This window comes from Panthera leo, chromosome E1 (genome assembly GCF_018350215.1).
Source record: "Panthera leo isolate Ple1 chromosome E1, P.leo_Ple1_pat1.1, whole genome shotgun sequence".
NCBI classification, from domain to species: Eukaryota; Metazoa; Chordata; class Mammalia; order Carnivora; family Felidae; genus Panthera; species Panthera leo.
Genome location: NC_056692.1, coordinates 36,171,700 through 36,188,799, shown reverse-complemented (window position 1 = coordinate 36,188,799; position 17,100 = coordinate 36,171,700). Strand labels below are relative to the sequence as shown.

Below are 17,100 nucleotides of genomic sequence, written 5' to 3'. Positions count from 1 at the left end.
TGCTTTGAATATGTCATCCCACTGTCTTCTGGCCTCAATAGTTTTAGGTGAGAAATCAGCTGTGAATCTTATTGGGGACCCTTACCCATGATGAGTTGCTTTCCTCTTTCCTCTTGCTGTTTTCAAGATTCTCTCTTTGTCTAGGTCTTTTCACAGTTTCGCTATGATACTTCCAGGTGTGATACATTCTTTCTTTGATGATCTCATCCAGTCTCAGGATGTTAAATGCCAACTATTTACTGATGACTCCCAGATCGATATTTCAAACCCAGACTCCTTCAGGATTCCAGACTCATATAGTCAAAAGCCTACTCGTCATCTTCACTGGAATCATTACCTCAAACTTAATAGGGTAAAACGGAGATCCTAATCCTGCTTTCAAAAAAACAAATGCTCTGATCACAGTCAAAACTTACCCCATTTGATGGCAAATCCATCACCCCAGCTGTTCAGGCTAGAAAGCACGGAGTCTTTAACCACAGGGCTGTTGCACTTGTTCTTTGGAACACTTGTCCCCCAGATATCCTTATATCTTACTCTTCTCCTTCAAATCTTTTTTCACATGTTACCTTCTCGGTGAAATTTTCCATTCTAAATAAGTTTCTTCCTCCCTCTGTGGTAAGGATTTAATCGAAGATTTAATATCTTCTCTTGGTAGAGTGGCCTGTAGTTTCACTAAAATGAGAATAGGTGTGGATTTTTCTTTTTTTATTCTTATCCTATTTGGGATTTGTTGAGATTCCTTAACCACAGGATTCATGTATTTCATCAGCCTGAAAATTTCTCAGCCACGATATTTTTAAATATTGTCTCTTTCCCATTCTCTCTATTCTTTCCTTCTAATATTCTAATTAGATGAATGTTAGCTCTCATTTGGCCCTTCATGTTTCTTAAACTCTTTTTCATATTTTTGTTCTTTTATTTCTCTGTGCTTCATTCCGAAAATTTTCCTCAGATCTATTTTCCAATTTGCTAATTTTTCCTTCGGCTGTTATTAATCTCTTGTTTAACCTATCCATTTTTTTTTTATTTCAATTGCTGCATTTTTCTTTTTTCTTTTTTTTTTTTTTTTAAGATTTTGTTTTAGGCAATCTCTGTATCTGATGTGGGGCTCAAACTCACAAACCCAAGATCAAGAGTCACACACTCCACTGGCTGAGCCAGCCAGGCACCCCTGTAGTTTTTAAAGTTCCATTTGTTTCTTTTTCAAATCTGTGAGTTCTTTTTTATATCATATTGATCTCTTTGTTATTATTATTCCTTATGTTCTGAGTACTTTAAGAAGCATTTAAAAGTATGTAAACATACTTAATTTTAAATAACAACAAAGGCATCAGTGACACTATATGCCAAGCACTGTATTATACAATATTATTAACTCATTTCTTTTCATAACATCCCTGAATAAGGAAATGGAGGCACAGAGAAGCTAATCAACTTACCCAAGGTCACCCAGATAGTAAATACAGCACTTGGAGTCTAATCTAGGCAGGGTGACTTTAGAACCTATACCTTAAACCACTGTATCTTACTGCCTCTTTTATAGTTGAGTTGTCATCTGAAAAATTATGTTATCCGAAATCCTTGCTGTTTGCTACGTTTGTTCATCCTTGCTCATTGTGAATTATTTCTTTATGCAGATCACTTTTCAGTTATTGTGGGAATCTTGCATGGGTCCAGAGAAGTTTTACACTGTTTCAGCCCAAGGGCATCCCTGGTCCAGACTACTTTTTTTTTTTTTTAATGTTTTATTTATTTTTGAGAGAGAAAGAGAGAGAGAGAGCATGTGCGCGTATGCTTGAGCAAGGAAGGGGCAGAGAGAGAAGGAGACAAAGGATCCAAAGCGGGCTCTGCACTGAGAGCAGTGAGCCCAATGCGGGACTCGAACTCACTAACCGTGAGATCATGACCTGAGCCAAAGTCAGCATTCAACTGGCTGAGCCACCCAGGCACCCCCAGAACCACTTTTAATGCCAATTCCTTATCTTGGACATTCCTAGACAATAGGGTATTGATTTTTTTTTAATTGTGCTTGCATTTATTTATTTATTTATTTATTTATTTATGTAATCTCTACACCCAACATGGGGCTTGAACTCACGACCCCAAGATTAAGAGTCACATGCTCGGGGGGTGCCTGGGTGGCTCAGTCGGTTGAGCGGCCGACTTCGGCTCAGGTCACGATCTCGCGGTCTGTGAGTTCGAGCCCCGCGTCGGGCTCTGTGCTGATGGCTCAGAGCCTGGAGCCTGTTTCAGATTCTGTGTCTCCCTCTCTCTGACCCTCCCCCGTTCATGCTCTGTCTCTCTCTGTCTCTCAAAAATAAATAAACGTTAAAAAAAAAATTAAAAAAAAAAAAAAGAGTCACATGCTCGGGGCTCCTGGGGGGCTCAGTCAGTTAAGCATTGACTGGCTCTTGGTTTCGGCTCAGGTCAATCTCACAGCTCATGATTTTGAGCCCCACATCAGGCTCTGTGCTGACAATGCAGAGCCTGCTTGGGATTCTCTCTCCCTCCCTCTCTCTCTGCCCCTCTTGTGTGTGTGTCTCTGTCCCAAGATAAACTTAAAAAAAAGATTCACACACTCTATCCACTGAGCCAGCCAGGCACCCAACAGGGTATAGACTTGAATTCAAAATCAACATAAAAAATCATCTTGTAGTTACAAATTCTCAGGAAAGTTTTCTGTGTGTTTTATTTTCTTTTTTAATGATTATTTATTTTTGAGACAGAGAGAGAGAGGGACAGCCTGAGTGGGGGAGAGGCCGAGAGAGAGGGACACAGTACCTGAAGCAGGCTCCAGGCTCTGAGCAGTCAGCACAGAGCCCAACGCAGGGCTCGAACTCACAAGCTGTGAGATCATGACCTGAGCTGAAATCAGACGCTTAACTGACCGAGCCATCCAGGTGCCCGTGTGTGTGTGTGTGTGTGTGTGTGTGTGTGTGTTTTCACCCAGAGCCAGAAGCAGGTAGAAAATCTTCCTTGTTACCTCCCTGGGGATGTGTGTGTGTGTGTGTGTGTGTGTGTGTGTGTGTGTGTGTTTTAAGTCCACCCTTCAAAGGGTGTAGCCTTTTGAGGGTCTTAGCTTTATTTGGAAATTTCAATTCCAACCCCCTTTCTCATGCAGGCACCAAACTCTTCTGTCCCCTTGGAGGATTCAAACTCAAGCCACTTAATTCCTGCGACTGACACCCCTTCCTCTACTGCACCATATCCCCAGCCATGGCTGCTTCACTTTAACATTACATGTTTACTGCTATGGTTTTATGTTCCTGCTTTGTTTTGGGTCCCTACAGACTTTCCTTACTTTCTTGTGAGCCCAGCTATGCATTTAAAAGCTAGCATTTATCACCATGAGTCATCCTTCCCCCTCCCCCCAAAAAACCCCTCCTTTTATATTTGTTCCTATTGCCGTCACAGAATATATCATCACCAGCAGGGTCATTTGGGAGAGGAGGTGGGTTTTTTGTTTTTTTTTTCGGACTGTGGAGAATTGGTAATTTGATATGATAGAGAACGCATTTTACTTTAGCTGTCAAAAGCAAGGCCATGCACGTTAAAAATATATTTGTTCTATTTCATCCTTAGGTAACATCTATAGGTGTGGCAGGTGGATTTTCAGAATATTTCATCCAGCCACGGTGCCAGAAGTGGAAATGTCGCAGGCGTGTTTGCACTATGTCCTGGCCGTGGCTGACTGGTCTCAGACCGGCTGCCCCAACTCTCCCCGTGTTTTTCTACGTGTTGTTCACTCTGCCTGGAATAACCTCGTACATTCTCACCCTCTCCCCTGACATATCTAGCTAACTTGTATTTATCCTCAGAACTCAGCCCAGAAATTTTTTTTTTTTTTTTTTTTCTTTTCTTCAACCAAGACCTTCCTTGGTTCTGGCCAGATGAAGTTAGTCTCTCCCTTCTTTGGATTTTGTGGGTAGTTTCCTTGTGATGCCCATTAAGACGCTCTTGATCTTAATTGCCTGTTTGCGTACTTATTTTCCTGCTGGTTTCGTGCTTGTCTAGGGCGGAAGCTGGTATTCGTCCGGGCTGAAAAATTGAATTCCTAACGAGGGAGGAACTGGGCTTGAGGGGGAAGAGGGAAGATTTTGAGAGAAGGTGTGTTTGAAGACTCAGAAATGCCTTTGGAAAGAGAGATCTCCTGGCTTGTTATCCACAAGTTTGCTCTTTGCCACTATATCAACAGCATGTCTGTCTACGCAGCAATCCTCTCAGGGTTCCCACAGTTTTTTGGCCTCCTTCAAGACAGCTAGTCTAACCCCAAAATGCCAGGTCCGGATTTGAGGTTTCCCAGCAACTTTTTTTTTTTTTTTTGGTGTTTTTTAAAAATGTCTCTTTTCTAACCGTGTATTGCTGGACCTGTTAAAAAAAAAATCAGTTTTTTGCATTAGAATAAACAGTAGCCAGGGGCGCCTGGGTGGCTCAGTCGGTTGAGCGGCCGACTTCGGCTCAGGTCGCGATCTCACAGTCCATGAGTTCAAGCCCCACGTCAGGCTCTGTGCTGATGGCTCAGAGCCTGGAGGCTGCTTCCGATTCTGTGTCTCCCCCTCTCTCTGACCCTCCCCCGTTCATGCTCTGCCTCTCTCTGTCTCAAAAATAAATAAACGTTAAAAAAAAATTAAAAAAAAAAAAAAGGAATAAACAGTAGCCATGGTCGATAGCATCCATTCACAGTCTTAAGGTTTGAAACCGACCCTCGGGTCTATTAAAGGAAGCCTTTCAATATCATAGGAATGCTATTTGCCCTTAGCAAACAGAGTTAAAAACTCAATTATAATAAGATACACAAGTATAAACCACTAAGACTTTAGGCAAGTATAACATGAAGTATAAACTGAAATTTAATGCCGATCAGGAAACAATTGCCAACCTCTCATTTATCTAATAAATTTATCTAGCAGAGTTATCTTGTTTCCTTATGACATGTTTTCCCATCCTAATAATTTCTCATTACGTGACTAATTAAAGCTTGTCATCTCCAGCTTTGATTACATTTCTACCAAGTTTTACATTGGAAATGAGGCTTAAAATTTTATTTCCAGGGGCGCCTGGCTGGCTCAGTCGGCTAAGCGCCTGACTCTTGATTTCGGCTCCCAACAAACTTTCATTTTCACACATGCTCTCCTGGTTTACTAGTACTTTTTATTTCAATAATTAAAAGACCACCTCCACATAGACTATCTCATTTACTCCTTATAACAATCCTGTTGAGGGGCGCCTGGCTGGCTCAGTCGGCAGAGCATGTGACTCTTGATCTCAGGGTTGTGAGTTCGAGCCCTGTGCTGCGTGCAGAGATTACTTAAAAATAAATCTTGGGGCGCCTGGGTGGCTCTGTCAGTCAAGCACCTGACTCTTGATTTTGGCTCAAGTCATGATCTCAGTTGTGAGATCGAGCCCTGTCTGGCTCCAAGCTGGGCATGGAGTCTGCTTAAGACTCTCTCTCTCTCTCTCTCTCTCTCTAAGGGCCGCTGGGTGGCTCAGTCGGTTAAGCGTCCAGCTTCAGCTCAGGTCACAATCTCACAGCTTGTGGGTTTGAGCCCTGAGTCAGGCTCTGTGCTGAGAGAGCCCGGAGCCTGCTTTGGATTCACTATCTCCCTCTCCCTCTGTCCCTCCCCTGCTCACGTTCTCTTTCTCTCAAAAATAAACATTAAAAAAAAAAAAAAAAGGTCCTGTATAGTTTTGTAGAGAGAGAATGCCCCTCCCCTGCTATGTGCACACACGAGCTCTCTCTCAAAAATAAATAAATAAATAGATAGATACCATAAAAATAAAATAAACAATCTTGTTGAAAAAGGCATATCTCCCTTTTACAGATAAAGACTGAGTCTTAAAGAGATCACACAGCAATAGTGATGATGTCAGGATTCGAAACCTGCTAGTTTGACCCCCAAATTCACATTCTAAACATGACATTGAACTGCCTGATTTCCAGCAGGTCACAGGATAAACTTAATAACTTTGAGTACGTCGGAGTAGAGCTTTATGATAAATCTGTTTGTGAAAAACAAACAAACATGCAGACAAAGAGATAATCCACATGAAAATATAATTTATTTTAGAGTTGGAACAGAAAGAGTACATTCACCACCCAGTGACCTATGCCTCGTATTTATTTGAGTTCATATTTCTGTAAGGCAAATAGTATGAACCCTGTTTTAACATGTTCCTCGGTTTTACGTGGCCCGAGAACTCCCTTAACCATTAGGTTAAGAGCTTCTGGTTTGGACCCAGGCAGACTTGGGTTCAAATACTGACTTTACCTCCTAACCAAATACGTCAAACTGAAGAAAGCCGTTCTGTGAAATGAGGTAATCTGTAAAATGGGGGTCATAATACCTACTTAAAGGGTTGTCCTAAGGATTAAATCACGTAACAGTTGAAGGAACCTGACACAATGCTTGCCATATGGTGAGGCTTCTATCAATGGTAGTTTATAACACTAAAGCCAAGAGAGAGTTGGTAATCTCAGAGATATGCAAATCAAGTTACATGGTGAAGCCACCATAGGAACTCAAGTCTGTGTCATCCACACTCTTTCCATTATACTATGTTGGCAAGCTGTTTTAAGTCTCAAGAGTCCAGAGTTCCAACTCTCCAGGTGAGTATAATTTTTAATATTTTTCTATTATAAATGTAATATACTCATAAAAATATAAATCAACCTTACTACACAATCCAGAATTAACCATTAATAAAATTAACCATTTTATTTTCTTCACAATCCAGAATTAACCATTAATATTTTATTTTCTTCCTATCCACATTTTCTGTAAAGGTTTCCTAACTCATATACTTTCACCGGCAACAGTATAGGACAGGGCTTGGCTCCCATTAATAAAAAGAATTCTGCTCTTTTGATAGATGTCAAACGGTGTGCTTCACCTACTATATGATTAGCGGAATTAAAAATTCTTTCCTTCAATGTGTATTTCTTCTTTAGCGGATTGCCTGTGCCTGTTCTTTGCTCGTTTTTCTACAGGGGTATTAAGTGTTTCATCCTTCGAATTTGCTTTTCACAATACAAAAAAATACAAAAAAAAAAAAAAATCTGGCTGGTAGTCCAGAACTGCTGAACTCCGGCCAAAGACCACAAAACCCCGATCGCCCACTAGCGAACTTTATAGACCAGCGGGCGCCTTTTTTCTCCAAGGTGGAAGCAAGGCTTCCACAAATCACGAGGGCGCGAATTGCTGCAAAGGCGTTGGCTCTCCCGGCTTCTGGAGGAACGTCTCGCGGGATCTCAGCCGTCCTTGGGGCCTCAGACTGAACTACAAATCCCGACATACAATGCGCCTCAAGGCCCAAGCGCCCGAATGAAGGCTCAGGTCCAAGGTCATGTGTCTAACTGCGTAAGACGCCCGGTCATCTCTCCCACGCCTTTTTCTGCAGCTTCCACCTTGGCCGCCATTTTGTGAGGGAGGTTATGGAACCTCTGAGCCCCGCCGACTCTATGGTTGAGCATTTCGGGGATCGACCAATCGGAAGCCAGATCTCGGAGGAAAACCCCGCCTTCACCCGCATGGAGGCGGGAACTGCCACGAAGCTCCTGTGGAGAGAGAGGAAGAAGCTGCGGAAAGCCAATAAGAAAGGAGGACTTGAGGACGCTAGCCAATAGGGATGCGGGGGGATTGCGGCCAATGAGAGTGGTGGGACCTCGGGACACGTGGGTGGGGGAGCTGGACGCTGAGACCTAGAGCTAAAGCTGGGAGGTGAGTCAGTCACCTTGAGCGGGGCAAGCGCTGTGGTCCGAGCAGGGGCAGCGGGGCAGTGGGAGTGCAGGTGACTTGGGGCCGGAAGCCAGCGATTGGCAGGGGTGTGGGCTGGGCTGTGCGAAAGGGCGTTTGCCCCCACGGCCGGGAGAAGCGATGGGCGTCTATATCCTTAACTATTAATGTTAATTCCCAACGGTAATGAGTGATTAACTGTCCCCACTAAGGCGGGCCGAGGACAGCTGTGTAAAATGGGCAAGACTCTGCACGGCACCTACCCAGTAGCTGCCTCCAAAAGTCTTCCCGGGAGACCATCCTCTTTAGCAACATTTCCTTCCTGGGGTTCGGGCCTTTTTCCTCTACCGAAGATCTCCGTGACCTTCCTTTGCAGATCCTTTCGCGCTATCCTCTGACCTGTAATGCCCTCCTCATCTGGGGCACGGTGCAAGGAACAACGTGGTCCAGGGAGGACGGGCGGGGTGTAGGAGACGACCGAAGGGCGCCACTATAAGCAAACGACTAGGTTGTCAATGAATCTTTTTTTCCTCTGCAGAGTGAGAAAATGCAGACCACCGGGGCACTACTCATTCCTTCTGCTCTGGTAAGCTGCGGCTCCGGTGTGATCTGTAGTGCCCGATGTGGGAGCCATCGATGTTTAATGAATGAACTGAGAGGAGCTTGACATCCTGATGATGTTGGCTCTCTGGGGAGGCCGTAGTGATGCAGTTAACCCCTGTTTATTGAGACGTGTACGCCAAGCTTTCTTGGCTTTGGAATGTGATCGGAGTCTGGATATGACCTTTACCCCCATTCTGGCTTGGCCATAGCCGGATAGCCCACGGAGGCGGTCATTCTCAACCTCGGCTGCGTGTTGGAATCATCTGGGGAGCTTTAAAAAAATCCTGATGGCCAGGCTACACCCTATGGTGGTGGAATCCACGCATCTGTATTTTTTAGAACTCCCCAGGTGATTCTCATGTTCAGCCATGTTTGAGAACCACTGCCTTCCACTGAAATATTTCAAGAAAGCCACGTTACAGAGGGCTCTGCTTAGATGGTTGTTGTTTCAGGAGCCTCACCAGGCTTACTGGCCCAGTCCATTCAGGGAGTGTAACAGTGAGTACACTTCAACAAAATAAGATTTCCCCCTTCTGATTCATTGGTGATCTGGCTCCAAACCCTCCTACCCGGTTTGATGTTAGTGTGGGTTCTTGTTCCCTTCTGACATACCGACAAGGACTGTGCCCATGGAAGTGAACTTTGGTACCTGCTTTTAAATGGGAAAGTTGCCACCGCCAACTACACCTGGGTCTCAGGGCAGCGGTCTCTGGTGCAGGCCTATCCGGTAGGAACAGGAATACATTAATTGACCTTGAAATATATTGGGCTTCTTTCCTGTCGGTACTTGTAGTTGTTTTTGACAGAAGTTCGGCGTGTGGGTTTTTCTGTACCCCTTGCTTGATCTGGAGCATGTGTCTTTCACTTTACAGATCCGCTGTTGTACCAGGGATCTCATCCGGCCTGTGTCTGCATCCTTCTTGAGTAGGTCAGAGATCCCATCTAAACAGGTAAAGGAATATGGGCCCTCTTATAAATTTGCCCAGGGGCACCTGGCTGGCTCAGACGGTGGAGCATGTGACTCTTTATCACAGGGTTGTACGTTTGACAACGTCCCTACCACGGGTGTAGAGATTACTTAAAAATAAAATCTTGGGGGGCGCCTGGGTGGCGCAGTCGGTTAAGCATCCGACTTCGGCTCAGGTCATGATCTCACAGTTTGTGAGCTCGAGCCCCGCGTTGGGCTCTGTGCTGATAGCTCAGAGCCTGGAGCCTGCTTCACATTCTGTGTCTCCCTCTCTCTCTGCCCCTTCCCTGCTCATGCTGTGTCTCTCTCTCTCTCAAAAATAAATAAACATTAAAAAAAATAAATAAAATAAAATCTTGGGAAATAATTAATTTCTCCAGAGAGGGGTTCTTCAAGATAGTGGACTGCAGGCCAAAGGGGGAGGACAGACAGCCCATGGTGCCTTAACAGTTCTAAGTGCCCCAAGGTGAGAGCACCGGAGGTGAGAAGTTTGCAAAAGTGAGGTCTCCCTGGCCCCTGGTCTGAAAATGGGCCCCGAGACTAATTCCCAGCATGCCCTGCAACCTACCTGCCAGGCAGTTTGCCAACGGTTTCGGGGCCCCGGTAGGTCGGGTCGGGATGGAGTCAGCCACCTGTCCTTAGGCCTCACTACCTCTCCTTCCCGACTTGCCCCTCTAGCCGTCCTACCGCAGCTCCCCGCTCCAGGTGGCCCGGCGGGAGTTCCAGACCAGTGTCGTCTCCCGGGACATTGACACAGCAGCCAAGTTTATTGGCGCCGGGGCTGCCACAGTTGGTGTGGCTGGCTCAGGGGCTGGCATCGGAACAGTGTTTGGCAGCCTGATCATTGGCTATGCCAGGTAAGATGGGGGGTGGCCTAGAGCATCTCCTAACATAAATGCCACCCTGTCTGGGGGAGGCCTCAGCGGGAGCTCCCACTAGCTTGGGGGGGGGATTTCATCGACCTCCTGTTCTCTCCAGGGATCTCCGAATCAGAATTTAAATACATTTCCAGCCTGAGTCATTTAAACTTAACCTTGTTGGCACGCTGCTTCCCTGTCCAGATCCCCAGGATATAGACAGGCTAGGCCCTTTCCCAGTTTCAGCAGCCCCCAGTCACCTAACTGACGCGTGTCCTCTCTCCCTCCCCTCTTCCTCTCCCCTTGGCTGGCATCGATCTCTTGTCCCTGGCAGGAACCCGTCTCTCAAGCAGCAACTCTTCTCCTATGCCATTCTGGGCTTTGCCCTGTCTGAGGCCATGGGGCTCTTCTGTTTGATGGTCGCCTTCCTCATCCTCTTCGCCATGTGAGGTTCCACGAGGGTCGCCCACCCGTCCCTGCTGCTTGGACTTCAGGCCGTGCCTGGTGCTGGAGTGTGCTAAGCTTTACCATTAAACACAACGTTTCTGTAAACCCATATGCCTGCGCCTCTCTCCTTTGCCCCTGGGGGGCGGGGGGGGGGAGGGGCTTGGTGGAAAGGAGGGACAGGGGAGCAGGAGCGGGTCACCAGTTGGTGGTTTGGAACTCCCCAGGGCTGAGAAATAGCACTGCAGTGATGTAAGAACATGGAGGGTTCCCTTCGCTCCCCGGAGGGAGCACGGACTTGCCTGAGTGATTGGTGCTTGTTTTTCCCTTCAAATTTAATACAACAACAGGTCACCCTTTCGAGGAGCCTAATTTGCACCAAGGTCTCATCCGAGTGTTTTACGTGTGTGTCAGCCACGCTAGAATTCTAGGTACAGTGGTTATACCTGTTGGGCACACGAGGGGACCGAGGCTTAGGGAAGCGCAGCGTAACGCGCGTCCAGTGTGACAGAGCTGGTCAGTGGAAGAACTGGGGAGCCCACCTCAGGCCTTTAACCCTTTAACTGCCTGTGTTGTCCCGTCTGTTTTCACTATGGTCACACGATGAAGGTGGCACGGACAGGGAAACCGTCCCAAAGAAGTTACAGAGGCCCGTTGGAAAGAAATGGAGGGGGGCCTCCTGGCTGCGTTTAGCCCCACTTGTACGTTTCATTTTCATTCTCAATTAGCCTTCCTTTGAGTGTCTGAACGTTCTGGGAGGTACAGTCCCTTTTCTTGGAGAATTTACGATCTTAGCCTTGGGAGGGGTAAGAAGGGTGAGGTTTTTTTTTTTGTTTGTTGTTTGGTTTTGTTGGGTTTTTTTTTTTTTTTTTTTTTTTTTTGGTTGGTTGGTTGGTTTTTGGTTGAACCAACTAACGAATTGGTTAGAGAGCCTTGTGCCCATCTTTATCTCAGCCTGTGCCCAGCAGGCTTCCCCAGCTTGGCTAACGCGGGGCTGACGGCCCAGCTGGTAAGTCCATAGCTGCTGCTTCCATTAGCTACAGCCCGAGCAAAATGTACCACGCTTTGTCTCCAATTGGATGGCTTCTAAAGGAGTAAAAGTGGGGTCCGCTTGTGAAAACCCTATCCCTCAACTTAACTCACAACTTGGGGGAGACAGTGAAACCAAGAATATCCCTAATTAACGTCAAGAACACCTTCTTAGCTGAAGGGCAGCTAGCAAAGAGGGTTAAAGACCAAAAACTGAGTTTAATAAGAATGGATTGAATTGTGCGGCGCCTGGGTGGCTCAGTCGGTTAAGTGGCCGACTTCGGCTCAGGTCACGATCTCGCGGTCCGTGAGTTCGAGCCCCGCGTCGGGCTCTGTGCTGACAGCTCAGAGCCTGGAGCCTGTTTCGGATTCTGTGTCTCCCTCTCTCTCTGCCCCTCCCCTGTTCATGCTCTGTCTCTCTCTGTCTCAAAAATAAATAAACGTTAAAAAAAAAAAATTAAGAATGGATTGAATTGATATGCAGAGAACAATCCTCAAGTGGTAAATAAACACCCTGCTAGTTGTCCCGGGGAAGGCAAGGAAATCTAAGGTCCTGCCCTTAAGGAGTTTGGGGCCTGAAGAGAGTCCTTAAACCATGAACAGTATTGCAGGACCGTGAACAGTAAACGGTACTGCACGTTGAATACCTGGGTATGAAAGCCGCGTGCTATAGACGAGGAAAAGCAAGGAAGCTAGTGTTGTAATAACATCAGCTAACGTTTGAGGACCTGTATGTCTGGCATAGTGCTAAGCACTTTCTGTGAATGGCTTCCAACATCCCTACGAAATAAGTCATTTGGTGGGTAAGGAAAAAGAAAGGCAGGTGTGGGGACCTGTGAAAGTCACGCAGCTGATCAGTGAAGCCGGAATTCAAATTCCAGGACCCAGGCTCTTAGCACTGTGCCGATTCCTCTAAGCTTCACAGAAGTGCACCGACGTGCTCCGTATCACACACAGCAGGCCATGGATTCCAGTCCAGGCCCCTCTAAGATTCATTCAACAAGCGATGGTCGGCTGCCACAGGGTTTCTCAACCTTGGCACGTCTGGGGCCAGACGATTCATTGTTGTGGTGGGTTGTCCTGCTTTGGTCCTCTTAGCCTCTTTACCTTAAGTAACTCTCTCAAGGTTGTCCACAGCAAGCCAGTGACAGACCCTGAAGCGGAGCCCAGGAACCTCCAGGCAAAAGACAAGGAATGGAACTAAGGTCGAACTGGCCGCCGAGGTGTCCCCAAGGGAGCAATGGATTAACTGGTAATGTTATGAAAACGGAACTGAGTAACCCTTAGGGATGTCAGGCTGGCATCCTTCCCAGGTCGCTACCCTCTAATGGTAATCAAGGCGTGGCCTCCAGGGAAGATAGTTTTTGCCAAGGGGCTGGCGGGAATTTACCTTGGTCACCGGCTCCAAACAGCCTTGGAATCGCTGGACTTAACGAGTCTAAATCAGCCAAGTTGAGAAGGTAGTTGGTGGACCCGTGGAACCCTAGAGAATCAGGGGAGAATGCTCCCCCGCCTGTAGCAAGGCTAGTCAGTCCATTACCAATGAGATTCTTTAGTCTATGGTCCGTGGGCGGAACCATTTTGCTTAGTGCAAAATATTGGTAAGTAGACACAGAGGTGTATTGAGAGAGGACCCATTATGTTCATTATATTCATTATATTCTCAAGAGAGGTAGTGACCACTACCTTAAGAGTTCAGCATGGATTTGGGACTCAGAGGGGAGTGCAAACGCCATCCCTGCCACTTCCTAACTGGGTGGTTCACTCCCCTGAGACTCAGTTTCCTCATCTCTAAAATGGGGATGAGGACAATTCATGGTGGTTGGGACAACCACGTGGGCTAATACAAGTAAACACATACAAAAAACAATTTAATATAGCTATTATTACTCAGAAGCCTCAAACCGCCAGTCCAAGTTCTGAGTTTTCCTTTTAGTCCAGGGTTTATGACCTGGATGGGAGCTCTTAATCTATCCCTGGCATCGAGCCCAAGACCAAAGGCCGGGGGCCCTGTAGGGAAAGGACTGCTCCGGAGGGGCACAGGACTTTGGGGAAGGGAGGAGAAGGATCTTCGTGATTTAGCTTTTTTAGACAGGGTGGAGTGACCTGAACTCTAGGACACTCGCTGGCCTCTGTCCTTGGGGGAGGACACTTGCCTTGAGGTCATGAGCAAGGTGCTACCAACTTTTGTCGCACTAAGAGATGGCTCAGTGCAGGGCACTCTCCAGTGCTTGGATCCAAATTCAGGTGGGAAGATCGCTTAGTTGGTCATCTGTCCCCAGAGGACATGGGAGAGGGTTCAGAAGGCACACTCCTGCCCTCTGGCCACGTTGCCAGAAAAGCCGCCAGGTGTTTTCTTACAAGCCGGTCAACACTGGACGAAGTAATGCCAGCTTGAAACATTCTGCTCGCCTCTTCCTGGCCCTTCTCGTCCCCAGCTTAGAGGCTTCCTGGAGTTCCCCTGGTAAGTGGTGAGCTGGTCCTTTAAGCAGCTGCCATGCTCTACAGCCTGGTCAGGCCTTGACTTGAAGATTCATTGTGCAAGCTTGGCCCAGCCCCTTGGAAAGAAAATGGAGGGGGGGCGGCGGAAGGAGGGAGAATTCTAGAGATCATTCATGGCCGGTGGGGGAGGCCAACTGGCTACCGTGGCCTCATTTCCTCTCTATCCCCAAGTCTGCAGCAGTCACTGAATGTCAGTTCCTAGAGATACAGGATGGGTGCCCCATGTTTTCTGCCCTCGATTATGTCATATGCAGTAGCTAGACAGATGAGTAACCAAACCACTAAAGTAAAAAGTAGGTGCTATAATAAAGGCATGAATTACTCCTGAGGATGGAGTAATTGTAAATGACTAGTTAATAGTAATAATAATACGCCTGGAGGTGGTAAGGTTTGGCAGAGAACGTAGTATTCCAACCTGCCTCGAAGATGAGTAAGAATAAGAGTTAATAATTATTGAACATTCACTTCGGCCAGGTATGGTGCACATTCATTCTCACATCATCACATCATCTCTGCTTTATTATAGCTACTGTCATGTTACCAATATGACTGATGAGGAACAGAGGCTCAGAGTTTCAAAAACTAGGATTTCCCCTGGTAGAATAGAGGGGAAGAGTATTCCAGATAGAGAAAATATGAGCAAAGGGGCGCCTGGGTGGCTCAGTCGGTGAAGCGTCCGGCTTCGGCTCAGGTCACGATCTCGCGGTTCGTGAGTTCGAGCCCCATATCGGGCTGTGCCGCTGACAGCTTGGAGCCCGGAGCCTGCTTCGGATTCTGGGTCTCCCTCTCTCTCTGGCCCTTCCCTTCTCAAGCTCTGTCTCTCTGTCTCTCAAAATAAATAAACATTAAAAAATTTTTAAAAAAAGAAAAAATATGAGCAAAGGCCTGGAGGAGAGACGGTACATGGGCAAATGGGAGGCTAATTATTTGGACGGTGCTTGCCACTCTACAAAACATTTCTGGGATTGTCACACATCATCCTCAGAAAAGCTCTGAGAGGTAGGAATCCTCACCATCCTCTGGATGCAGAAATAGACTCAAAAGAGGATATTTGCAGAGAGGTACAGATGAAGAGCTGGGGTCTCTTTCCTCTGGATCTAAGGTAAATGTTTTGTGTCCATTGAAAACAACAGTCCAGTAGTAAGGAGGGGACCACACCGAGGAACCCTCTCACCCTGTGGGCCAGCTTCAGGCCTCTGCAGTCTGGAGCCGTGGAGTAATGGAGTATTGTTTTTCTTGGTGTGAGATTATCAGCGAGTCGACTTTTGACCATCTTCCTAACTAAACAATACCCAAACAAAATTCCAGAATCCTCCAAACATGAATAAAACATAATCCGAATAGGCAATAGATGCACACAGTGGTTAGAACTTTTTCTCTGGAGGGGCAGCTGGGGGGCTCAGTTGGGTGACTCTTGATTTCAGCTCACATCACGATCTCGCGGTTCATGGGTTCAAGCCTTGCCCGGGGCTCCACTCGGGTAGAGCCTGCTTGGGATTCTCTCTCTGGCCCTCCCCCACTCTCACACGCGCGCGCGCACACACACACTCTCTCTCTCTCTCTCTCTCTCTCTCTCTCAAAATAAATACATTAAAAAAAAAAAAAACCAAAACAAAAAAACTTTTTCTCTGGAGTCAGACAGATTTGGCTTACAGCCCCAAATCTGTTGCTTGCTCTCAGCGTGACTTGTGTGAAGTGACAGAACCTCTGTAAGCCTCTGTTTTTCCATCTATCAGAAGGGACTAATAATAGTACTTCATAGAGTCGTTGAAAGGAATAAATAAGACAAGGTATACAAAGTACTTGGCACATATTAAGCACTCAATAAATGTCAGCTAAAGAAACAAACGTCGAGCCTCAATAAATGTTCCCCATTATCATGCAAGTCCATGGTCCCTTACTGGAAAATTCACGACACAGTGAAAACTGGACTTCTCTTCTAAAAAACAAGCCGGGCGGCTAAATATAATAGAGTGCGGCTAGTTGTCTGGCTTGTATGAATATTCATACACTTTGCTGTCGAAATACCAATGTTGTTACTGGGTGCTGCTCCAGACCTTCCTGGGAGCGTTACTCTAAATTCTGAAACACATCTGGCCAAGGGTGTCCCGATAAGACTATGAGCCTGTGTTCTTGCCAGGGAGACAAGGGAAAGCTTTTTTTAGAAGGCTTCTGTTTTTCTTAGCCCATAGTATGGTCTTTCACCTTACATGTCTCAGGGGTCTTGAGGAAGCCTCCCAGAATTGAAACTCAACAGTCCCTGGATTCCTGTGTATTCAAGGACTTGTGGGAAGAAAAAAAAAAAAAAAAAAAAACCAGACACGAGCCTGGAGTCAGGAGGCCTGATTTTTCTTCCTTTTACCAAGCTTCTCTAGGTCTGTTTCGTTATTCCTATGGCAACGCCTAGCAACAGTGCCTGGCATTTAGTAGCCCCTCCATAAATGTATATTGGATACACTCAAATGCGGGAGTTTTTCACTCGCAGGCTCGGATTCCTTCCTCTTGGTCCTGTTGCACGCCGGGGGCAATGGCAGCCTGCCCTCCGTGGGTGAAGGTGCGGGGAGCAAGGATAAATTAGAGGTTTCCAGACAGTAAAAGAGCCCTCAGCAAGTCGGCTCATCTACTCGAAGCTCCCCCAAGGAAGCTGGATCCCCAATTCTATCCCACGGACACAACCGAGGGTCGCTCCCGCTAAGGGTGGGGAGAGGATCCTTCCTTCTTCCTCTTATCACACTTGAAAATAAAATATTCCACGGCACTGGGCTCTCGGCCGCACCTCGACGTCCCGGCACGCCTCAGATCCTCCTCCCACAAAGCGGGGGACCGACGCAGGCCCGTAGCCCTGGCGGAGCCGGCTCGCTCCCACCCCCTCTCGCCCTGGAGGACCGTGGGTGGACGCTCTTGCAGAACGCCTCTCGCTGGTCGGGCGGGGGTGGGCGGAGCCAGCGCCGCCCGGGCTGTG

General features: G+C 46.9%; 1 protein-coding gene across 2 annotated transcripts; it reads left to right on the top strand.

Annotated features, from left to right (window-relative positions):
- Window positions 1–7,628: 7,628 nt before the first annotated feature.
- ATP5MC1 (ATP synthase membrane subunit c locus 1) lies at window positions 7,629–10,719 on the top strand. 2 transcript variants are annotated; one of them, XM_042915346.1, is made up of 5 exons: window positions 7,629–7,721; window positions 8,275–8,322; window positions 9,212–9,289; window positions 9,985–10,163; window positions 10,498–10,719. In XM_042915346.1, exons 2-5 carry the CDS (start codon window positions 8,284–8,286, stop codon window positions 10,610–10,612), a joined length of 411 nt encoding a protein of 136 aa, XP_042771280.1. In that variant the 5' UTR covers window positions 7,629–7,721; window positions 8,275–8,283; the 3' UTR covers window positions 10,613–10,719. The 2 variants fall into 2 exon arrangements, with proteins under 2 accessions (XP_042771280.1, XP_042771279.1); XM_042915345.1 differs by having other exon boundaries at window positions 7,714–7,791.
- The last annotated feature ends 6,381 nt before the right edge of the window (window positions 10,720–17,100 follow it).

What these genes read in the sequence shown, in the direction of transcription:
- ATP5MC1 (XM_042915346.1), top strand. Translation starts at nt 8,284, where the DNA reads ATGCAGACCACCGGGGCACTACTCATTCCTTCTGCTCTG. An exon ending in TACTCATTCCTTCTGCTCTG is followed by an intron (nt 8,323 to 9,211) that starts GTAAGCTGCGGC and finishes TTCACTTTACAG; the next exon opens with ATCCGCTGTTGTACCAGGGA. An exon ending in CAGAGATCCCATCTAAACAG is followed by an intron (nt 9,290 to 9,984) that starts GTAAAGGAATAT and finishes TTGCCCCTCTAG; the next exon opens with CCGTCCTACCGCAGCTCCCC.